This window comes from Scylla paramamosain, chromosome 32 (genome assembly GCF_035594125.1).
Source record: "Scylla paramamosain isolate STU-SP2022 chromosome 32, ASM3559412v1, whole genome shotgun sequence".
Taxonomy (NCBI): domain Eukaryota; kingdom Metazoa; phylum Arthropoda; class Malacostraca; order Decapoda; family Portunidae; genus Scylla; species Scylla paramamosain.
Window position 1 is genome coordinate 16,697,786 of NC_087182.1, and position 24,595 is coordinate 16,722,380.

The 24,595-nt window shown below is 38.8% G+C and overlaps 2 protein-coding genes across 4 annotated transcripts in view; both read right to left on the minus strand.

Annotated features, from left to right (window-relative positions):
* Positions 1 to 496: 496 nt before the first annotated feature.
* Positions 497 to 8,953, minus strand: LOC135089292 (spermatogenesis-defective protein 39 homolog). 2 transcript variants are annotated; one of them, XM_063984792.1, is made up of 14 exons: positions 8,740 to 8,953; positions 8,475 to 8,563; positions 8,014 to 8,161; positions 7,350 to 7,487; positions 6,917 to 6,990; positions 6,269 to 6,478; positions 5,878 to 5,966; positions 5,511 to 5,538; positions 5,213 to 5,354; positions 4,488 to 4,774; positions 3,948 to 4,082; positions 2,829 to 2,918; positions 2,317 to 2,415; positions 497 to 1,334 (listed from the first exon to the last, which is right to left on the minus strand). In XM_063984792.1, the coding sequence occupies exons 2-14, from the start codon at positions 8,553 to 8,555 to the stop codon at positions 1,314 to 1,316; spliced, it is 1,542 nt and encodes a 513-aa protein (XP_063840862.1). In that variant the 5' UTR covers positions 8,556 to 8,563; positions 8,740 to 8,953; the 3' UTR covers positions 497 to 1,313. The 2 variants fall into 2 exon arrangements, with proteins under 2 accessions (XP_063840862.1, XP_063840863.1); XM_063984793.1 differs by having other exon boundaries at positions 7,350 to 7,484; positions 8,740 to 8,950.
* A 1,482-nt stretch (positions 8,954 to 10,435) lies between these two features.
* LOC135089294 (all trans-polyprenyl-diphosphate synthase PDSS1-like) overlaps positions 10,436 to 24,595 on the minus strand; it is a 23,803-nt gene continuing 9,643 nt past the window's right edge. For both annotated transcript variants that reach the window (XM_063984796.1, XM_063984797.1), the window contains exons 5-8: positions 14,917 to 15,006; positions 13,612 to 13,743; positions 12,975 to 13,169; positions 10,436 to 12,402 (exon numbers count right to left, since the gene is read on the minus strand). In XM_063984796.1, the coding sequence (XP_063840866.1) occupies positions 12,181 to 12,402; positions 12,975 to 13,169; positions 13,612 to 13,743; positions 14,917 to 15,006 (639 nt within the window). In that variant the 3' untranslated portion in view covers positions 10,436 to 12,180. The remainder of the gene's footprint in view (positions 12,403 to 12,974; positions 13,170 to 13,611; positions 13,744 to 14,916; positions 15,007 to 24,595) is intronic.

Consider the following 24,595-nt stretch of genomic DNA (forward strand, 5'->3'; position numbering starts at 1 on the left):
TATTACGAGAGAGAGAGAGAGAGAGAGAGAGAGAGAGAGAGAGAGAGAGAGAGCATTATCATATCCCGCACTTATACAAACTGTTCCTAATCACTAACTGTGGTGAATAAATGAAATAGTTCAAGCACCAAGGCAATAATTATATAGCAATAAGACTTTCCATTTTGCTTACAGTATGCTGGCTTTTTGCAGCTTCCCTAGTATTCTTATTCATATCAACAGCAAGTTTTAAGAGGATTAGGTGAATTTATAGACAAAGATGATATATGGATACAAGTATGCAAGTTTTAAACAGGTCAACTGGCTTATTACAGTTTCCCCTTTTGTTTTCTTGTTAGGATAGTTCGGTGAATAAGCTGAAGATAGGAGAAAAATGTAAATATTGAAGATGTAGCGGCCGTCAAGGAAGTGGGAGATTGTCAAAAAAACTTACAAAACATTACTGCCTTCTCTCTAGACACTCAGAGTAGCAGCGAGGGCAATGACTGCAACACTGTAACAAAGCAAGTTCATATATTCTATTTCTTTTTTTAAACACTATATAACAAGAACACAGACAGATATTTTTAGTGGTACACCTGAGCCACATTGCAATGCACCCACTTAAGTATAATACTCATTTCTTTAACCACCTTTATCTCCCAATAATGTTATTCTTTTCCTTATATATTTTTTTTTGTCATTTAAGACCATTTTGAAAAGCCACAGGAATGACTACCTTGGTTCTCACAAGTGTTTTTTTTCTTTTTTTTTATCACTGTTGCAGTCTTTGTTAAACTATCACAAGAATCATAAAAACACCCTTGAGAACCCTGACATCTTCCACTGGAGCCTGCTAAAAGTAATGAAGCCAAGGCATTGCAACAGAGAATACAGCCCCTCAATGTTAACCACCATGTATATCTGACTCCTGCCTCTGTCCCAATACACTCTCACATTGCACAAAGAAAGCAGCATCAGTGAAGTGATTATGTGTTGATACAAATATAGAACCTTTTATGTCATGAGTGGGCTTTCTCTTTTTATATATCATTTTCAAGCCTTCATGCAGACAAAAATAGTGACTGCCCAACTTTCCTGGACACTATATAAACCAACACAGCACAAACTGGATAACAAAATAATTAGAGAACTGTGTAAACTGAGTGAAGGTATGATATCAAATATATGAAAAACTTCATAAGTGTGTATAATAATTCCTATATATTTCACTAAATGCTTAATGATTGATTGCCTCCTTGTGTAGGTGGGGTGCTGCCCACCACAGCACCTGCAGCACCACAATGCCTGCCAGGATGACTGGTTTGAGCCTCCTAGTTCTTCCACTTCACCATCTGTAAGGAGAATGTATGTCTGTGAATGTGTACTCAGTAGTGAGGTTATTAGTGTTGAGTCATTAGGGAGCTTTACAGGAAGATCAGACAAATCTATGGTGGACAGGTGGAAACAGGTAGGTATGATTCATACAGGGACTGCCATGTATAGGCCTGATGGCTTCTTGCACCTTCCCTTATTCTGATGTAATGACTGGCCTTGAAATACTGAGGAATTGATCTAAAGACTTAGGCCTCAAGAACACTCAGTATACAAGACACCTCCCCAATCAAGCCATGGTGATCATGACAGACCAAGTGGACCTCAGTCAATCTTAACAGCACTGAATTACGTAGCAAGATTTGAGGACATGATTATACACTAAAGGAAAAGTAGCTTCAAGTGGTCAAAATGAATTAAGTAAATTACTGGGCATTTAAGTAGTTAAATTCAGAGCAGTTTGTAACCAAGTAATAGGTAAATCATGAATATCTTTTGTGTTATGTATATGAACCACTGCAAACTTGAAAATCCATCTCTTATACAAAACATGCTCATTTCCAATCTTCCATTCAACACACAAAATTTATGTTTCTGATACTTTTTTCTAGATTTTAATCCATGCAGCAATACTGTAATAAATCATTTCTTTCTTTCACACATCTCAACATCTCTTCTAATTTTTGCTTCAGTTCACTCTGACCTAAAATTATACTGATATCTAGCACACCTATAACATATATTTTCTTCAAAGCTCCTTCAAACATCCCAATACTTCATCTAGACTTACCCTCATTGTATTGGGGCCTATAACCATATCTATACCAATACCTATAAAACACATATTCTTCAAGGTTCTTTCAGACATCCCGACAATTCCAAAGTTTACCTTCAGTGCATTAAACCCAAAACCATTTCAATAACTGTACCAATAATACACATTTTCTTCACATTTCCTTCAGACACCCCAACAACACCTCTCAATATTGTGATTGTGCTCACCTTCAGTGCACTCTCAGCCTTCAGGTATTCAGGGGAGCCAGAAGGGATCTCCTTCATGTACTGCTCCAGAGCACTCCTGTCCTTCTGAGCCACGTGCACCTTGAACAGGGCAAAGAGACCATCAGAGAGAGAGAGAGAGAGAGAGAGAGAGAGAGAGAGAGAGAGAGAGAGAGAGAGAGAGAGAGAGAGAGAGAGAGAGAGAGAGAGAGAGAGAGAGAGAGAGAGAGAGAGAGAGAGAGAGAGAGAGAGAGAGAGAGAGAGAGAGAGAGAGAGAGAGAGAGAGAGAGAGAGAGAGAGCACCTGATTATGTGTCACTGCAACAGAATAATAAGGATTTCTAAATCAGGACTGTCCTCACACTGTATCTTATGTCTTATGTTTATAAATTCTCAACAAAACAGAGGACTTGGGATTGAGGGAGAGGCTAAACAGAAGAAGTGAGTGTGGCACATTATCTCACGACTGGCCAACACTGTCCCTGTGCCTGTTCAGTCCCTACTGCTCCTACTTACATCAATGACTGCTTGGTGACACTTGTAGTTGTGCGCCAGCTTGAGGCGAGATTCCAGGTTGTCCACTAAGCCAATGTACACAGCCAACACCTGAAGTTAAAGGTAGAGGGAAGGTGTATCATGTTTGTATCAAGGATGTGGGTCTGTGAAAAGCCTACCAAGGGATAAGTTCAATCTAACAGTAAGAAACAGTATGAGAAATTAAAGACTGCAAAAAATTAGTTCAATCTGACATTTATAAATACTGAGAGATTAGCAAGATGGATGCCAATAAACGATTAAAAGGGAAAATGAAGTAGTAAACTGCAATAAACATGGCATCAGTATTGTTTTGTTTATTTGTTCTTAATCACACACCAATCAGCAACCTTCTCTTTCTTTATATTCACATACCAGCTTTTTAATGCCCTTAATGTCCTAATATACCTTGGAAGTACAATACCCAACACAAAAATGTCCAGTTAATTTTCCCTAAACATAAACTTCTTGGATTCCTCAGTTACTCCTCTACACACCACACATTTTTTCTGTAACCATACACTCTGTACGTCCTCATAAACAACAGCCTTCCTTTCTTGCTGGTTTAGAATGCATCAAGCTTCAAAATGGAGTGAATGAGACACAGATGACCAGCTGACAATAAGACAAGGAGAATTTATCAAGCTTCATTGTGGAGTGAGGGATATAGTGATGACCAGCAAATAAAGAGACAGGGAGAATTCATCAAGCTTCAAAGTGGAGTGAATGAAATACAGATGACCAACAGATGGAGAGATGAACAGAAATTATTAAGCTTCAAGTAGAGTAAGGGAGACATGGATGATGAAGAGATGAGCAGAAATTGGTGAGCTTCAAAGTGGAGTGAGGGAAATATAGATAACCAGCAGATGAAGGGAAGAGCAAAACTTATCAAGCTTAATAGTGGAGTGAGAGAAATACAGATGACCAGCAGATGAAGGGAAGAGCAAAACTTATCAAACTTCATAGTGGAGTGAGAGAAATACAGATGACCAGCAGATGAAGAGATGAGCAAAACTTATCAAGCTTCATAGTGGAGTGAAAGACATACAGATGACCAGCTGATGAAGAAGACTAGTAAGAGAGAATCATAAGACTCACATTGGAAGGCGCCCTGCTACTGTGGAGTGTGTGGACCACCACCTCCATGGGAAGAGTGGCTTTGATTCCTTTGGGGAGTATCTTGCCTGAGCTACCAAAGGCTGAGCTGAGTGATCCCAATGCACCAAGCAGACCCTGCAAAGGCAACACACATGACATTACAAAAGAAATAATCTAACAATCTAACAATCAAATTATTTTTTTCCACTATCTCTATAAGTTTTTGTATAAGTGTTGCAATTTTCTACATGATGAGGTTCCTTTGGGATTAAATCACTTCATTATCTAACACTAAAGCTAAACAAACCACCCCATCACTTTTTACTTTTACTTTTCTTTTCTGATGTTTTTCCCTTATTTCATAACCCTCCCCCTATCTGTTATCCCTACTGTACCCATCTAAATAAACTGCTGAACTGTTGATCTAACCCACTCCACTCCATCAAGTATCAATTTCAACAGACACAGGCACAAGAACCACAGGCCCAGTGATAGCAGTTCACCATGAAACACACTACATCAAACTAAAGCACTTCTTACTTTGCTGCCTAGCCAGGAGTCAAGCTCAGAAGGCAGCGGCCAGTGATTCACTCTCGCTCGTCCCTTCAGTGCCGTCCAAAGCAGCTCTCGATCCGAAAGGTCATGTGCCTTCCTCAGGGCCAGCGGACTCCCTATGTGGGTTTCCCCAGCCTCCCAGTGGTACATGCAGCAGTAGAAGAGTGTTGTCAGAAGAGACTTGTCCACAACATTGGCAGCCCTCGGGTATTTCAGCAGCATAGGATTAGTTTGGTCCTTACTGTCTGCTTCATCTATGGCCAGCTGTCTCCCTGTGTGATGATAGTAAATAGTTAGGGGATGCACAAATGTTTTATCATGGTACTCATTTCTATTCCTCTGACGTTCCAGCCTGTGAAGATGCTTACTTAATGACAACACAAGGTAAAAAAGAAATTCAGAGCACTAATAAATATATAATCAATAAGAGCAACTATAAGAATCTTAGCATCTCGGTGCTAAGATTCACTTTATCAGTCATGTGATCAATTCAATTCACAAAATCAATACTTAGCAAGAGTGTACAAGAGAACATGAACATAGGTATGTGTTAAATTCTCCTCTATCAATATCATTCATAATGTAAATACTTAACAAGAGTGTCTGCAAGTGTTGCTGTCATAAAATCTGCTCGATATGATATAGTGTTACCAATGTGTACATAAACCATTTATGAAGAAATCACAATAAAACATTAGCACTCCACACACCTAATAGTTTCATATGATTCTTCACCATTTTAGCTTCAAATGAAACTGAAGGGACTGCAAAGTGAGTCTCCAAAGATTTCTCCATATTTTTCATCTTTGCCTCAGGAGTCTTGCCAGTGAGGGCCAACTCATATGAGAGGATCTGCAATGGAAGTAAAGACGCATTCAATTCTATACATAAGTCTTAAAATTCTGGAATGTATGCCATAAAACAAGTTAGGAAAGACTTAACATGTCTGAAAATCTTGAATGTAAATTAGAGAACATTGTCTCAGAAATCAACAAGAGAAGAACTTACTGCAGCCTCTTCTGGTTTCCCAAGTGACCTGAAAGAAGAATAGACAAATAAACTAACTCATCCATTAATCCCAATGTGAAAACAACCACAATCTCTATAACATTTTCCCTTCATTATGCAAAGTGAAGTAAAAATTGATTCAAAAATAGGGATGAAATTGCACAGACGTTAAAAATTCAAGAGGAAGGTCGATAAGTTTATGAATGATGATGACAGATTCTAAGTTATAAGTAATCAAAACCTAACAAGTAGGTTGTGATTCTTACACTCTCTTATTTCAGCACAGCAATATAAATTCAAAGCAGGTAATGACATGAGTAGACACACATACATATTTTAAGTATGAGAATCCCACAGCATACATTACCCTAGAAATTCAATTGCCTCCGAATACTTGTGTCGCTTCCTCAAGTAGTTGGTGAACAGATTACATGCTTGCGGCCTTGCTTGCATCTCCTGTGGGAGCCAAGCACACTTACTTCAGCAGGTTTGTGAGATATCATAAACAATATTACTGAAGGAAAAAGCAGTACATATGACAAATGAATATGAAATGGGATGATACTTAAAATGTGTTTGAAAGATTATATAAACATGCTGTAAGGACAATGCTTGGTTATGCTTCACTACTATAATTACAGTATATCATTTCTTTATTTTAGGTATTCTCCATCTTTAAAGTACTGCATCCTTGTTTCATTTGTTCATATCCAAGCATGACCAGGAGAGAAGATGACAACATTTAATGTCACACTGACCGTAATAAAGATGGTTTTCTTGACAGTTTTTTTGAGATGTAAGATGGTTGCCATTACTGCACTCCCATCCATTGTGCCGAGAGCAGTGTCCAGCAGGGCAAGCTTGTCCTCAAGGCTGCGGTAACTTTCCAGCGAGTACGGCTGGCCAAGGAGGATTCTGTTGACAGTGTCGTCTGGTGGCAGTGTCAAGTTGTAACGGGAATACGAATTCTGTAGATAAGGGAACAATGTGTAAAGTAAGCTGTTCACATTGTCATGCTTTTCTCTGGGTTAATCTTTTTGGTTTTTATGATTATAAACAGATGGGTGGAGCTAATGGTGCATGAAGACACAGGATGAGGAAGTGGTGCCTTATTATCTCTAATGTTTTGACAGTCTTCCCTAGAGAGAATGAAGATGGCTATATTGAAGCACTAGAGAAAGTAAAGAACTGCTTTATCCTACACCTTCCTGCACACTAACTGGTGTACCTTGGTGTATCAGGGAAAACAGCAGTCTGAGTTGCAGCGTCACTGAAGAAACAACATATAACAATACTGTTTTGTTTAGAATAAAGTAGATGAATAAATGCCTGTTCTGGTCAGCTTCAGTGTTTTATGTGGCATCTGAGAATATTTATGAGAAAGAAGTTTTCCCATATTCACTTACCTCTAATCTCTTCTTTAGCTGTACTATTTCAGTGTCTTTTGCAGCACATTGTACACAGGGACCACTGCCTTGTCCTAAAATAAAACATTACAAAATATAAAATATGCAAGACTAAAAATTTATGAAAGTGCAAAAAACATTCTAATAAAAGCTTTATTATAATTTTCACTGTATGACTTACAATGTCTATCTTACACAAAATCTTTATGTATTTCACAAACCTCAATAAACTACATTCTGACACAATGAAATTAAATACAGCAAATATCTATGATGGCCGACACTACACTCTCAAGACGTTTCATCCAAGGGCAACATCTTCACATGCAAATTCACAGGATGCATAATACACATTTCATTATGCACAGTTACAATGAGCTGATTAGAATCTTCCTGGTCCTGATCTGGCAGGGAAAAGTTCTCAAATAACAACCTTGTGAGGAGTTCCACTTGATGGAGACAGAGGGAGGTTTCCAGGAGTCCAGCTTCTCACCAATAACCTTGCCCACTCCTGACACAGACTGGCTGCTGCTGCTGCTGGTGTTACTTCGCCCTCCCTTCACTTCAACTGCTGGCCAATTGTATTTGTTAATACACACTTTCCATTAATTATTTGCAAGATTCAAACTTGTGTTAACTAGTACTATTTATCAATATATATATTGATAAAATAATGATAAATTTTATATAAATAAAATAATCTATCTGATTTTGGTGGATTAAACAATATTTTCTAATAAATAACATAATATATTTCATTGACATGTATGTCATTACTACTACAGCTTATCTTTTCCTTAATCTAAACTAACTACCACATACAACCTTCTAGTTCATTCTTTAAAAATAATAATAATAATGATGATGACAAATATAACAATGAAGTCATCATCATTTCTTTAAGCATCTTATTTCCCCTTATGAGATCAGAAAGCTTATGTCTCCACCACTTTCTTCACACATAACACATAAGTATACAATGATAATGACCAGAAAAAAATACAGCTAGTCTGCCATGATGCAACAGGTGTGGTGCTGCAGTGTAACAGCAGCACCAATCCAAAACATCCTTGAGCAGGTTAACAAAACATTCTCACCATAATTCCAGTCAGACACAGAGTGCACTGTGATGTTGTCAACAATGCTGGAGGTGCTGCTGCTGTTGCCATCAGGGGTGGTCTTGGAATGCCTAGACTGTGGAGACCTTGTGAACTCTGCAGTGATGCCTGTCCATGTCACTTCACACTGGAGAACATTAGATAATAAGCATAATGGCCAGTCACTGTCAGAAGTCAAGAAATCTGCATGCATTTCTATTGTGTTTTGTGTTCTCCCTCAATGTTAAGTCCTGTCACTGGCAAACCCTCTCCTTACAAAACCCGAGATAAGAACTCAGATGACTTAAGAGGACAGGAAAAAAAAAAAAAGCAGAACACAGAAGAAAGAAGAGCTGCATGTTACCTGACTGCTGCCCATGCCCTCACCTCAAGTTACAGAAGCTGAGAGCATAATAATCAAACTGAAAACTTAGGTACATAAAGGTGTACAGCAAACTTACGTCTTCGTCGAAGAAGTTGTCCAGCGCTGACGGCGCCGTGTCCGTTGATCCCCAGTACGCTTCATTTTCAGCCCGACTCATCCTTCAAACTGTCAAAGTGTAATACAAACAAAGAGACATAAATTTACTGTTACTTCATTATATATAAGTACTTTACATAATGAAAAGACAACTGTCAAACACGATTGCAGCCAAACACAATGCGATGTCCTAATGGTACGAGACTCACACAAAATAAACATAAGGAGATTCGAGAACAACTTACCTTGTCAAAGATATATATTGTCCTGTCCTTGTAACTCCGGCTTGCAGTCAAGGTCCCTACATTACGTGCCCTTGCGTGTTGCAATACAGAGGTGCAGGGTGCCAGGGGAGCAAGGAAGGCCTGGCGATTTGCCGTCCCTCCGTCATTCCCTGCTTTGTTGACACTGCTTTGTGTTGCTCGCTTACTGTCCTGACACCCCCTTTGCCCGCTATCCTTTGCATACTCTTCCTCTTCGCCGAAATCCTTAGTATATAATATCGGTCGCTCTTGTATGTTACATATGAAAATGAGTAAATAAGGGAAGCTGTAAGAAACCATTAGTCAACACGTGGTGATCCCTGCATTGAACTTACCTATTTATATCTACCCTCCTCTTCCATGAATTTTAAAGCTTCCTTTAATGACTGAGCACTATCATTCAGGCCCAGCTGCCTGATTCTATCAAGTCCGTCCCTTCATTCAAATCTGTCTTACTCTCGATCTTCTCCCTTCCACATACATGCAATTGCACTAGTTCATCAATCATCATACAAAGTTCACTTCCTCTAGTCCAGTGTTTCCCAAACTTTTCCAGTACGTGACTTCTTTCAGTAGTACCAAACCTATGACCCCCCCCCACCTTTACGAACCTTCTAAAAACGCACTAATTTCCAATGGTGCAGATACATTTAAAAGATTAATCACAGCAAAGAAAGCAATAAAAATGTTTATTAAAGTTTATCAATATTTATTAATGTTTATTAACAATGACTGATTTAATCATATATTTTAATGAGAAGGATCCATGACATCCATGACTATCAGAAAAAGGCTCATGACTCCTTTCGGTCTAATGACACGCAGTTTGGGAAACGCTGGTTTAGAAAATCATTGATGAATAATAGGAAAAGAGTGGGTGACAGGACAGAACCCTGAGGAACACCATTGTTAATAGACTTAAGAGAAGAGCAGTGACTGTCTACCACAGCAGCAACAGAATGGTCAGAAAGGAAACTTTAGATGAGGTTACATAGAGAAGGATTGAAGCCGTAGGAGGATAGTTTGGAAATCAAAGCTTTGTGTCAGACCGTCAAAAGCTTTTGCTATATCTAAGGCAACAGCAAAAATTTCACCAAAATCCCTAAAAGAAGAATGACCAAGACTTTGTAAGAAAAGCCAGATCACCAGTAGAGCGGCTTTGACGAAAACCATATTGGCGATCAGATAGAAGGTTGTGAAGTGATAGATGTTTAAGAATCTTCTTGCTGAGGATAGACAAAAAAAAAAAAAAAAAAACTTTAGAGAGGCAGTAAATTGAAGCAATACGACAGTAGTCTGAGGAATTAGAACGATCACCTTTTTAAGGAACAGGCTGAATGTAGGCAAACAGTATCTTCACGCGTCTGATTGTTTCGATTCATATTACATTGATATATCAATAAATGTGTGTTCATTTTGTGTATACGAAATGATGGAATAGAAACTGACCACATAAACTTGACTCGTCTACAAAGAACCAAATGAACACCTGACGAATTATCACATAAAATGAACTTTTCTTTGCCTGCATTAAGTTGAATATTGCACAAAACTGCTCTCCTTTATAGAATTGTTCATTAGTTTACCAGTAAATACACAAAATCCACTTTTCTTTGTAAGTATATAACTGAACAATTACACAAACTCACTGCAGCTATCTGTTCATAAAATAAAAAAGTTTATTATGTGTATAATGATTTATTGAACTACATCTTACAATATAAAAAAAATCTATATATATCTACAATATGATATAAAAAAGCTATTCAATATATTGCTCAACATCATGGCAGCTGATGGCTTATATAATGAGAAACAAAACTCTGCATAAGAATGAACATGACGATTAAGGATCTGTATAAAATGAAGACAACACACTCACACACACACACATACACACACACTCACACACACACACACATACACACACACTCACACACACACACACACACACACAGCAGATATGCATTATATTCCTCTATAATACTAAGCAATTATCATAGTTATGCTACTACATCATAGTGCACTCACTTCATCTTACAATACATAGTAGTATATCTCTGAGTTACATGACAATAAAGCTGTATACTGTACGAGGCGATTCATGCACCTCCCTCCCCTTCCTCCCTCCCCCACACACACAACAGTAAACATGAATTACAGTAAACAGGGAATTGCGAGTGAATTCACCCTACAAAAAACAAGTACATATATAAAGGTTAAAACACACAAGTCATTAATCCCACCCAAGGCAAGTGTATAAAGACAATGGCCATACCTTGAGGAGATATCTAGATGATCTTGAGGTAATTTAATGCTATATATATATGTATCTTTGAGAATGTATCCGTTCAAAGAGAGGTTAGCATTTTGAGACTTTGTTCTTGCACGAGGAATATTAAAGACCACAAAAAACTATTACCCTCATCGGTGCTTTCCCCCCCGTGATAATGTAGAATTTTATCACTAGCATCACGGAAACTTCTCTAAAGACTCCAGTAACTTCCACATGGCCTTAGCGTTTAACAATTGGGATGTGACACTAAAATTCTTCAGTGCAGTTCCCGGGATTTCAAACTCGCATGGGAGTCTTGCAAAAAAAGGTACTAGAAACGTCAAAAGGGTTCCCAGGAGCAGCTGTCATGGTCGTGTCAAGTCGAGTCAAGGAAACACTCGAGTCTCTGTGGTGTCCTGAGCGTCTTTAGGTCTCCTCGTGTGCGGGAGTTGCTTCGGCCAAAATAGTTCGAACGACTGGTGATTGAGAGCAGAGTTATAAGTGCAATCCCCTCCACTTCCACTTTCATTACTGAGCGTTGCCAATGTGTGAATCACGTCCTGCTATAAACCTCTCCGCCTGATTCGATTCGTATCCGAAACAGTCAGTACGAGTAAGCTGGAGGATGATGGAGGGAAAGGTGGGGTTCGTTTCGGATGCGAGTCGAATCAGGCGGTTCTCAGCAGATCACACACAGGCCATGCAAGTGAAGAACGTAATCGTGGAGGGGACTGCGCATACCCGATAGTTCATGTCTTCCTTCAGCAGCAGTGCATTCGCTAAACTGTCCGAAAAGTTGATAGAGCTGTCTAACACTGCCGTTGCTTGTCGTCAGAGGGCAGCGTTATTCTAAGTAATTAACGAAGTCTTCCAGCATGTGGCAGAGGAGTCACTAAACAAGTTGCAAGGCCAATCAGCGATGTTGCACTGTAAATCGTAAGTCTCCCTTCACATGACAGTCCACTCGTCTACTTGATTCTAAAGCTTATCAACTGAGAGCGGTGTTGCATTGTGTCGTCCACAAGTCTTTCGCCAGACGGCTGTACAGTCACTAAATTAACATAAAAACTTGTCATGAGAGAGCGGCATTACTATTCTAACACCTATTACATGAAAAACCACGAACACAATTTGGATCACCCCATACACTATTTGATGCGGTTGAGTACTTTGTCTGTTATGGTGATGAGAGCTTTCTGTTCCTCTGAGGGCTTCAAGGTGCTGATGACCTTAATGGCTTCCTGGCAGTGCTGGCGAGCCAAGAACTGCGTCTGCTCCAACCCGTCACTCTTGTGCACCAGTTCAAAGGCTTTCTGAACGTCACCGGGCTCCTGGAACCTCCGCATTATCATTGGGTTCAGCTCCGGGAACTGCAACACAGGGCAACAATGTTAGGCTGTGCTATGATCCGAAATAAAATTACTGACTGATTGACTGACTGACTGATTGACTGACTGATTGACTGACTGACTCATTCACTCACTGACTGATTGACTGACTGATTGACTGACTGACTGATTCACTGACTGACTGATTCACTGACTGACTGATTGACTGACTGACTGATTCACTGACTGACTGATTCACTGACTGACTGATTGACTGACTGACTGATTCACTGACTGACTGATTCACTGACTGACTGATGGATTAAGTGCGTCGCAACATTTGGATTGTACAGAGCAGCGACACAAAAACAATAAAAGCGATAAAAACATCCTGAAAGGCACTACCTATGTGACCATCTTTGTCTTTATCTTTCCTGCAGCTGTGGCTTCCTCTTATACTCAGTAAAATGACCTAGGGGAATAGTGTAGTGTCTGTCTTTCTTTCTATCAGTATATCTATACATTCTCTCTCTCTCTCTCTCTCTCTCTCTCTCTCTCTCTCTCTCTCTCTCTCTCTCTCTGTGTGTGTGTGTGTGTGTGTGTGTGTGTCTTACCTGCCCCACCGCGAAGAGCACGGGCGCGGTGGCCAGGCCCAGCTTGAGGTCAGCCGCCGCGGGCTTCCCCATCGTGCTGGAGGAAGACACGAAGTCCAGCAAGTCATCCACTAGCTGGAAGGCGATGCCCACGTTGCGGCCGTACTGAAAGGCTACCTCCTGCAGGCTGTCATCTGCTCCAGAAAGGATGGCCGCCTGTCAACACCAGCCATATTAAAAACCAGGGTTCGTGTTATGAAAGAAACACTTTCCTCTCCCATAACGAGTATTTTCAAGGGCCAAAACGATCAGTCAGGCTCTCATGGATATTTTTCCCCACTGCCGATCCAGAATCCTTGTGAAACTACCACTGAAATCACGAGAACACCCTTGAAGATCCCAATAACTTCCATTACGGTTTCATAAATACAGTCGAGATAAGACCCCCAAACGTCTGTGAATACATATATAAAAAAAGATAACCCGAAGATTGTTTTTTTCCCCTCATCCACACAAGCCTCAAGTATTCGTCTAATACCTCCACTGACTTGTAACTAGACTCATTTATAGTCGCCCCGGAAAATAATAAAAAAATGAAAAAAAAAAAAATAATAATACCTACATTTACATAAAGAAGAAGAAGGCACTAATAACTTACGGTCTTGCAGGTGTAGGCAATGAGAGAGGCTGTCTTGAGGAAGGTCTTCTTGAGGTAATGAGCAAACCTTTCGTTCTCATTTTCCTTGGAGCCCATCTGCAAAAACTCGCCGTGTATCAAATTCTTGGGGATCTGCAACGACATATTAACCTGCTTAGTGATCTGTGAATTCCATCTCTGTATAGTTAGTGAGCAGAGTGACAGCAGTGTACCATGAGGCAGGCCATCACACCTTAACGGCCGCACTGGTGGCAAGATAATCAAGAGAATTTGCCCAACTATATGTGTGTGTGTGTGTGTGTGTGTGTGTGTGTGTGTTTTCCAGTGCACTACGATTACAAATAGGGTTTTTACTGTACATCTTTGTATTCTTTGGGGTTTCAACAGTATTTGCATTGTACGTCAGGAACTTTAGGTCAATAAAAAGTGTGTCTATCTTTCAAGGAGAGGTCAGTTCGTGCTTGGCTTATATTCTTTTGTTCTGTGTTTTTTTTTCCAGTGGACCTCAATAACAAATGAGCTTTTTATTGTACATCTTTTTTTTTTTTACAGCATTTGCATTGCACATCAGGATCTTTTGGTCAGTCAACAATCTATCCATCTTTAGAGGAGAGGTCAGCTCGTGTTTGGCTTATATTCCTTCGGCTACGTCACTCACGGGATTACTACTAACGCCAAGGAACAGTTTACTGAAGGGTCATTGTGCTGGTAAGACGTGAGCAGACCGAGGGCGTGGCTTTTGTCCCGAAATGTTTTGCGCTGCGGTGAAACGACTGAATGAAATGTCTGAGTGAAATTAGGTATTTGTGCTGATCTCTGGTGTGTGTGTGTGTGTGTGTGTGTGTGTGTGTGTGTGTGTGTGTGTGTGTGTGTGTGTGTGTGTGCTGATATTGCGTGTTTTGGAGTCGTTTCAGTGTTTTATAATCACGCAATAGTTCCGTGGTTTACAAACTATTGTCGTTTACTTTGACTTTGTTTATAAATGCTATTTTTACTTTATCCGTATGCAGAATGTTTCCATATATTCTAGTTTCTCGGAATTGTATGGGACTAATTCATAATCATCCCATTAATAATGTAAATAGTATTGTTGTGGTCAATAAATATCTATCGGTCTATCTCTCTTTCTGTGTGTGTGTGTGTGTGTGTGTGTGTGTGTGTGTGTGTGTTCTCACATAACACAATGACAGAAAACGGCGTGGAAAGGGAAACCTAAACAAATAGACAACCGAGTGATTGCTTCAACACGCCGCATCATCCTCCTTCACGGCGGGCAGGGGAGCAGCAGCCGCGCGACGTGCTTACCTCTCCCATGGCGATGATGGCATCTGGGCAGCACCTCCTGCTTATCATGGCGTACGTCACGGAGAGGATGAAGTCACCAGTTATCACCGCCTGTCATGGTCAAGCACAAATACATTTTAATCCGAAATAAATTGGGAAAAAAGACACGGAAAAAAGACACGGAAAAATGAAACTGAAGTAAAAACTAACGTGGAATCTCAAAAGCACAAAGGCAAAACGTTATGGCAACATGAAAAAATGGAATAAAATGAACCAAAATTAGATAATAATAATAATAATAATAATAATAATGATAATAATAACAAGAAAGGAAGACAGAAAGAAAGCAGGTACCGATGAGATGAGAATAAAGATCAACTCAGAATAAGAAAGAAAAAATAATAATTGTGAAGTGAAAATAAATAAAAAAAAAATCGAGATATGAAAGTGAACGGTGAAGCAAAAAGTGTATAAATAAATGAATAAACTGATGAATGAATTAATCAACTGAATAGATAATGATGATGATAATAATAATAATAATAATAATAACAATAATAATAATAATAATAATAATAACAATAATAATAATAATAAAGAGAAAATCAAGTGAAAACAGGTGCAAAACCCACTGGTGAAGCACATAAAAACAGAAAAGAAAGAAAAGAAAAAAAAATTGTAAAGAAAAGAAATATCACAAACGAATAGAAACGAAAAAATAACAGATAAAAAAAAACAACAACTCCAAATATGAAAAAGCAGTGACATGGAAAAATAAACACGAGGAGAAGAAGAAAAATAAAAAAAAAGAAAAACTAAAAAAAGAAAAAAAAGTGAGGTAGACCAGGATTAACCTAAATAATAAGACTAAATAAATACTGTACAGATAACAAACAACTCGGAAAATGTCATACTGTTTGTTGGAAGAATACAGACGAGAAAGTGAAAGGGAAACGCAGAGGGAGTGAGCGATGACACTACATATACCGATCAGGAAATCTTGGGATGCTTTTAAATATATCTTTCTTTTTTTTCCCCCTTCCTTTCATCAACTGCAACTTCTCAGACACCTATTTTTCTTTACATTACATTCTTCTAAGTAATTTTGTAGCTAAGAAAAGATGCAGGTAAAGTTTTTATTTGACGTTATTCTTTTTTTTTTTTTTTATGCGCATCAAAATTTTTCCGGCTCGTCGAATGTTAAACGGAGAATGTTTGTAGCGGTAAATGGTTAGCGCACTTAGCAGTACACGCAGTCATCCTTCCCAAGTGTGAGGAAGGGGTGAGTGAAGTTATGATGGAGGGTAGTAATGCTAAATTCCCCTCTTGTTTTTTTTTTTTTTTATATATATAATTTTGTTGCCCATGGCCGGTCCCCTTCCTACATAAAAGAAAAAAAAATAGAGATAAATAAAGTTACGATGTTAGGTAAAGTTACGATACTGAAGTTATAATAATAGATGAAATGGTGATGCTAAATAAAGTAATGAAAGGTAATAGTTGTAATAGTAGAATTATAATGGAAGGTAGCGTTATAATAGTAAAGATATTAATGGCAAAATGAAGTTATAATGGTAAATATAATCATAATGGAGAGTTAAGTTATAATAGTAAAGTTGTAATGGTAAATAAAGCTATAATTGTAAGTAGTTATAATAGTGAAGTTATAATGATAAGTAAAGTTATAATGCCACAGGGTAAGTGAAATTACAATCGTACTGCAAGAATAAATAAAGATGATTTTTTTCGACTCCTTAGTTACACACACACAAATAAAAAGAAAACAACACATTAAACCTAATTAAAACAACTAATATAATCTAAAATAGAATAAAGTTGATACCATTGCGTTGAACAAGTCATGTACGGAGAGAGAGAGAGAGAGAGAGAGAGAGAGAGAGAGAGAGAGAGAGAGAGAGAGAGAGAGAGAGAGAGAGAGAGAGAGAGAGAGAGAGAGAGAGAGACTTGCATATTACGTTGGAGGCAATGAAGCAAAAAAGAAAAATAAATCGAGAAATTAATATAGACGAACGCATTCATGATTTTTTGGCTACGCGAACTTGAAGGAAAACAAACGAAAACAAAACAAAACAAGAAAAGACAAGACAAGACAAGACAAGACAGGTCAGCACTGGATTGGCATTATTCACACGAGATGAACACTCGCTTTCCACAGACGCATAGAAAGACCTCATTCATTTACATCAGCAGACTTCAAACAGGTCATAAGTTCGGTCGGGCTTTCTCTCTCTCTCTCTCTCTCTCTCTCTCTCTCTCTCTCTCTCTCTCTCTCTCTCTCTCTCTCTCTCTCTCTCTCTCTCTCTCCCCCTTCTTCCTTAGTATATAAAGATGTGAAAGTATAGGGATGAAGCAACTTGGTTCACTAAACACACACACACAAACACACAGACTCTCTCTCTCTCTCTCTCTCTCTCTCTCTCTCGGAAAAAAAACAATACGTAACACTTTTAGACTTGTATATTTCCTCACTCCCCCCCCCCCGCCCCTTCCGTGCACCGCCTGACCCGTCAAGTCACTCCTGCCCCCACACGAGTGCATGACCGCCAGTGATTATTACAAGTACGATAATTTTCAAAAGGTGGCTGTAATATGACAAGGAAATATGTTAGGAAAAAAAAAACTGATTTCGGAAGATAAATTCGTTTAAAAAGCAGAGTTCAGAAGGAAGATTCGTTCGAAAAGGAGAATTCGGAAGGAAGATAAGATGGAAATGGAAAATTGTAAAGAAAAATCCGTTAAGAGAGCAGAATATTGAAAAAGCAGTGGCGAAAAAAAAAAAAACAGGATCATGAAGAAAAAAATGTTAGAACAGAATTTTTACGAAAGCTGGCGTAGAAAAGTGGAATTTTGAGGAATGAGGAAAATATGAAAGTATTCACACATAAAGACATAATTCAGAAAAGACAGGGATGAGCTACCATGACTAAGTAAAGATATAATTAAAGCTACTGATAACAAAAAGTAAATACGCGTTTTCTCTCAAGTAGTAGATGAAAGGAATGGACTCAGTAACAGTTAGTGCTGAGTCATTAGGGAGCTTTATACAGAGATTAGACATATTTATGGGAATGATAGGTGGAAATAGGTGGGTATGTTTTTATAAAGGGACTGCCACGTGAAGGCCTAATGATTTCTTGAAGCTTCCCTTATGTTTTTGATGTTCTCATCTTCTCTTAACAGTGACTTTGAACCTTTGCACTGAAGCAGATTACAATACACACGCATTCAGTATCTCACTTCAGCACTGCACTGTCTGACCGTCTGCTTCTCTAGACACACCAAGAAACCGTTTACATCTTTCTTTTTTCATTTTTCTTTTTTCCTATGGTGGTCTGCATCACGTTCACTCCTGTTAGTCGTCTTTACGCTGATCTTTTCCGGGTCCTGCAGCGCCTTCTACAGTAAACAGTTTTTATCGTAGTTATAGCGAAGATACAATTAAAGTTTCGATCGTTGCTTTCAGTCCTGTATTCATAAACGCTTTGGAATTTCATTGGGACTATATTAAATGCCACATGATTAATCTAGTTGCCACAATGTTTTTATCTATTGGCGTAAAATTCTTATTTAAACTATCACTGTAATCACGAAAGCGCTCTTGAAAACTGTAAGTTCCACTAAACCTTCTTAAAAGTAGTTAAGGTAAGACGCTGGAGCTTTTGGGAACATGGACACTTAAGGCTTAACTCACATACGTCTCCCTCTGCCCTTTGTGATACTGTAATGCAACCCGTTCAAGTGGTGCAGCCAGTGGTGGTGCGTCTGTCTGCCTCACTGAAAGCGGGAACGGGGCTTTGTGCATCTCGGCATGACATTGAAATACAAACGTGTAGATTTAAGACAAGGGCAAGCACGCGACTTGGCGGTATTCCTATAAAAAGTAGTTGTTTTGTTCACTTAAATATTCTGACAAACGCGCAACCTTCTTACAAAAAAAAAAAAAAAAAAAAAACCTACAACTGTTCATGTAAGCAATACAATAACGCTCTAGTCCTGAAGGAGATGAAGAAAACACACACACACACACAGACACACACACACACACACACACACACACACACACACACACACACGGGGTGAAAGGGAAGGCAGGTAAATAAAAGAGAGGACGGAAGGATAGGAGGAAGGAGGAAAATGACATGAACCGTGGAGAGAGAGAGAGAGAGAGAGAGAGAGAGAGAGAGAGAGAGAGAGAGAGAGAGAGAGAGAGAGAGAAGTGAAGGGAGGTAATTGAGAAAGGCGTGGAGAGGGGAGAGTCATAGAGGCGCTCCCTGCCCTCCTATGTTCAAAAGCACCACTCTCTTGACTCGCCTCCTCCTGGCATGCGGGCTAGCGATGCCAACGACCGACCTTCACCAGAACACTCAGGGCGATGCAGGGAGGAGAGACGTGAGGCAGGGCATTTGAAGGTGAGAATCTTCGCGTCACTGTGTGTAGACTATTAGAGGGAATTGAACCTAGCTAGTTATAAGGGATTAATAGCTGACTACTTCAATGACACGTAAACTGCATGAAGGTTAAAGGATAAGAGAACGTGATTAATTTCTTTTTTTTTTTTTTTTTTTTAGATATCATTGGGGTTGATAATCTGTCTGAAGGTCACATGAAACGCAACGCCTTTTACGTGTGTCTAATGCAAGGCTGACGCACTCGTTCATCTGCTACCACCTCAAGGAAAAGACTGCCATAATAATTGCGTATTTGGGCTTATTTACATATGCAGGCAGTGTAAGCTTCGTGCTCCTACTCCCCCTCCCTCCCCCGTCTCTCTCTCTCTCTCTCTCTCTCTCTCTCTCTCTCTCTCTCTCTCTCTCTCTCTCTCTCTAGGAAAAAAAGGAAATTTACCGGCTTTCTTCCTTTTTTCTGTTTCTTTTTGTATTCCTTTTTTTTTTTTCTTTTTTTTTACATTTGTGATTCGACAGGTAAAACGGCCCCATTTTTTGAAGACTCATCATTTCGTGACTTATCATATTTTCTTTCTTTTTTTTTACCATCTCTCGCGTTCCTATTCTTCCTCTCTCTCTCTCTCTCTCTCTCTCTCTCTCTCTCTCTCTCTCTCTCTCTCTCTCTCTCTACAAAAAACGTGTTGCTCTTTTACCACATACGTTTAAAATGAATAAAATTGTGGTTTCTCTACATTTTCTATTTATTTTTTCTTTCTCCTCTGTGCTGCCAAATTCCAGTCTCCCTCCCTCCCTCTCTCTCTCTCTCTCTCTCTCTCTCTCTCTCTCTCTCTCTCTCTCTCTCTCTCTCTCTCTCTCTCTCTCTCTCTCTCTGTGTGTGTGTGTGTGTGTGTGTGCTTCTTGTGTCTTAACCTTTTTCTTTTTGCGCAGCTTTTTATGCAACGCAATAAAAAAAAAGATAAACTGACAAAAAAAAAAAAAGAAAAACGTTCGAGTTAAAATTTTTCGTCGCTCGGTGTAACAAAAAACGAGGTCAAAATCTGGTATACGTATTACTTTAGTGTGTCTTTAGTGTTGATTTGCTTTAGAAGTTCGTAAAATATGATAAGAGTTTTGAAGAAATGCTCAGAGAAGGAAGATATGTACATGTAGAAAAGAGGAAATAAATGAAAAAAAAAAAAACAACTTAAGACAAATTTAATGAAGTACAAAAAAAAAAATAAATAAATAGATAAATAAAGAAGACCAGATTCTCAAAATATATAATCATTTAGCTTTTATATATGCATCTATAATATTTCATCATTTATTCTCATCACCTCCATACTTACCGATCCTCTGACGTGACTTGATTATCCCATTTATTCATTCTCCATTCCCTCACACGATTATCTATCAGTGTACATCTACTCCTTTATTCACTTTGCTTTCACCTAAAGAGAAATGTTGAATGTGAGAGGGGATGGTAAGAGGAAGGAAGAGTGATACGTATATAGGCCAACACACGCACGCACGCACAGACACACACACACACACACACACAAAAACAAACACACACACACACACACACACATACACAAACACAAAACGGTGACAAAATACGACAGACAGACAGACTGACAGACAAGGAGACACTAAACAAACCAGCTTTTAAATTGAGAAGTGCAAGAACAAAGAAGACAGACAGACAGACATACAGACAAACTGGTACAACCGAAAGGACGGCTGAAGGAGGCCGAGGAGAGAGAGAGAGAGGCTGAGAATAAGAGGAGGGAGAGGAGAGGGAAGGGAAGACGAAGGAGGAGGGGAAATGATTAGACCGGTACGAGGCAGAAAAAGAAAAGAGATTGTTTTCTTGCTGACTTGTTGGTGGTAATGACATCTCTATCGGTCTGTCTGTTTGTCTGTCTGTCTGTATGTATGTATGTGTGTTTGGTTTGTCTGTGTATCTGTTTTGTGTTTGTTTGTTCGTTTGTTCGTTTTGTTTGCCAGTCTGTTTGTCTCTTTCGTCTGTGTCTGTTTATTTGTTTTGTCTGTCTGTCTGTCTGTCTGTCTGCCTCTCTGTCTGTCTGTCTGCCTATTTTGTCTGTCCATTTCGTCTCTCTCTCTCTCTCTCTCTCTCTCTCTCTCTCTCTCTCTCTCTCTCTCTGATGGATAAGATTTCATTTAGCCAGATATCACGCCTCTTACACACACACACACACACACACACACACACACACACACACACACACACACACACACACACTTCACTTTCTAATACAAAGAAGGCATCACCTCATCTTCTCTCTCTCTCTCTCTCACACACACACACACACACACACACACACACACACACACACAAGGAGAGGCAAACTTGCAGGTAACACGTGGCAGCGGCGTCCTGCTTACACATCCCGAGTACTGTAAAGGTCGCTCTATGGGAACCCTTTCAGTTTTTGCTTTCCCTCCCTTTCATTTTTTTCTCCCTCTCTTTTGTCCACTGAGCTACATTCTGGTTCCTCCCTTCCTCCTCCGGCAACTTTCTAATATTTGGTTCCTACGGGTTCATTATCTCTATTGTTTTTTTTTTTTTTTTATGCGGGAGGGGGACCGAGCAAAGACAACAAAATTAAAAGGAAAAAAGGAAAAAAAAAAAAATCCTACTGAGGTGCCGGTCTCCAAACAGAGTAAGAAATGATCGTCAAGAATTGGGGGACAACACCTTGGTAAACATTCCCACCTAACCCTTCCTGTCTGTGGCCTAGAAGAGACCTGACCGCGTGCCACTTCTGCTGCTCCTAAACATTCTCCTGACGGGCCATCTCTCGTTTTCTGTTCCTTTTACGCGAGGCACTCAGATTTTCTACATGGTAATAGCCGTTATTTTTCTTTTTTTTCTTTTCTTCTTCTCTCGCGCCTTCCTTGTGTAGTCTGATGCGTTGAATGAAATATTTGTAATGATTCTTTTTTTTTTTATTTGGTATCTATCTCTCGTTTTCTGTTATACGCGCCTTACTCACGTTTTCTTTTTCTTTTTTCTTTTTTTTCTCCCTCTCTTGCGTTCCTTGTGTAATTGTCTTCCTCATGAGCCTTTTTTTATTTATTTATTGGCTATTTAACTCTTCTCTTTTGCTTCTTATGCTGAACAAACTCACATATTCCCTACGATAGAGCCAGGTGTCTATTCATTCATTCTTTTTTTTTTTTTTTACTTCCTGGCAGCATTTTTTGTCTAGTTTGATATGTTATATTATTGTCTTCCTGATGAGTCTCGCGTTTTTTTTTTATTATTGTTTATCTTTCCCTCATTCCCTGTTTTTGCTTCTTTTGTATTTCGGAAAGAACTCAAATTATTTTTTTTCTTTATAATAGTTACCGGTATCTACTTTTTTCTTTTCTTTCTTTCTTTTTTTTTTTTCATTTCCCGTGTAGCATGATTTTTTTGTGCTGAAGCGTCTTTCTGATGCGTCCTGCTTTTTCTTCTTTTTTTTTTTTATATTCTATCTTCTCCATCTCTCTAAGGAAGGAACGCATATCTCCCTTTACAACAGTGTCAAATATTTATTAATTAGTTAAGTTTTTTTTTTTTTTATTTCTTTATTTTAATGTGTTCCTTACGCCTTGTATAAGTGTCTTTCTTGTGAATATTACTTTTTCTTTTCCTTCTTATCTCTTTCCATTTATTTCTCCTCTCGTTTTATCATATTCACGGATCTCGTATATATTTTCTTTCTAATTCTGTTGTTTATTGTGTAACTTTTTTTCCGCCTTGCATTCCACGTGTTCATCATGTTCTACGCAATATTGCATTTCTGATGAGTATTATTTCATTAATTTATTTATGTATTATTATTATTATTATTATTATTATTATTATTATTATTATTATTATTATTATTATTATTATTATTATTATTATTATTATTTCGATTGATCTGTCTCTCGCTTTCATTATATTCAAGGAGTCTACATTGTCTTCGTATGTTACAGTTTACCAGTTAGCTTCCGTTTTTTCCTTGCATTTCACGTGTAAAAGTTTCCTCCTCACGAGCATCACTTTCTTTTAACGATCTATTTGTCTCTCGCCTTCATTATATTCAAGAAGTACACAATGTCTTCTTATGCTATACAGTTTATCATTTAGCTTTCATTTTTTTCCCCCTTTGAATTCCACCGGTTCCCAATGCCTTACGTAAAAGTATCTTCCTGGCATGTTTTTTTTTTTTTTTATACGATTAATGTCTCTCGTTTTCATTATATTCAGGGAATATATATTGTCTTCTTATGCTATACTTTATCATTTTTTCTTGCATTCCCTCTTGTTTCTAAAGCCTTATGTAAAAGCATCTATCTGACATACTTTTTTTTTTCCTTATTACGTAAGGGAACGCAGACCGCCAGTGAAAGTTAGGGAAGAAGGGAAAGCTGTCCTGGAAGCATTCCTTTTTTCGGTCCTGGCCCTGCGGCAAAGGAAGGTCTGCCAGACTGACCTAGAGCCTCATTACTTATACTGCTACATTCCTATACATTGTTAGTCTTATCTCTTACCTGGCATCCTATAGTGAAAGTAACATAGGTTTCCGAGGCTATTTTCATGGTTCGCGCGAATAGCCATAACAAGGATTTCACATCACCAATACGGAGGAAAAATTAGGACCAGTTTTTATGAGAGAAAAATGCGGTTAGGAATACGTGTTAAGGAACTAACGAATAAAAAAAAATAAATAAATAAAATAATAATAATAATAAAATAAGAAGAAGAAATAATGAACAGGAGGATTATGAAACGTGAAGATACAATGAAGACAAGAGTAAGAAAGGATAACCATTCAGGAACGACACGGGCTAAGTGAACAAAACACAGACAGCCTGCCAAACCTGCTATGGAGGAACTTGCCCGAGAGAGGGAGAGATAAAAAAGTGAAAAGCGAAGTGGAGGTGGCTGAGCTAACGGGAAGACGGCCCGGACACGGTTATGGTCTCAGGGAAGCGTTTATACGGAACTAAATGATCTGAGTGTGTAAGAGAGAGGTGTAAAACGAAAATTATACATAAGCAAGTGAATGTGTTAACAAGAGGACGGTGAGGACATGATGAGAGAAACTAGTACATGGAACTAAATGACTGCAAGCGTGTAATGGAGGAAAACAACGATAAAAACAGGTGTACAGGAGCACGTGCGTGTGCTAACGAAGGAATAGTGTAGGGAAGTATTACATGGAATTAAATTATTGGGAGTGAGTAAAGAAGATGGAGAATTTATGCAGTGGGGTAGGGCAAGGCGGCAGTTTTAA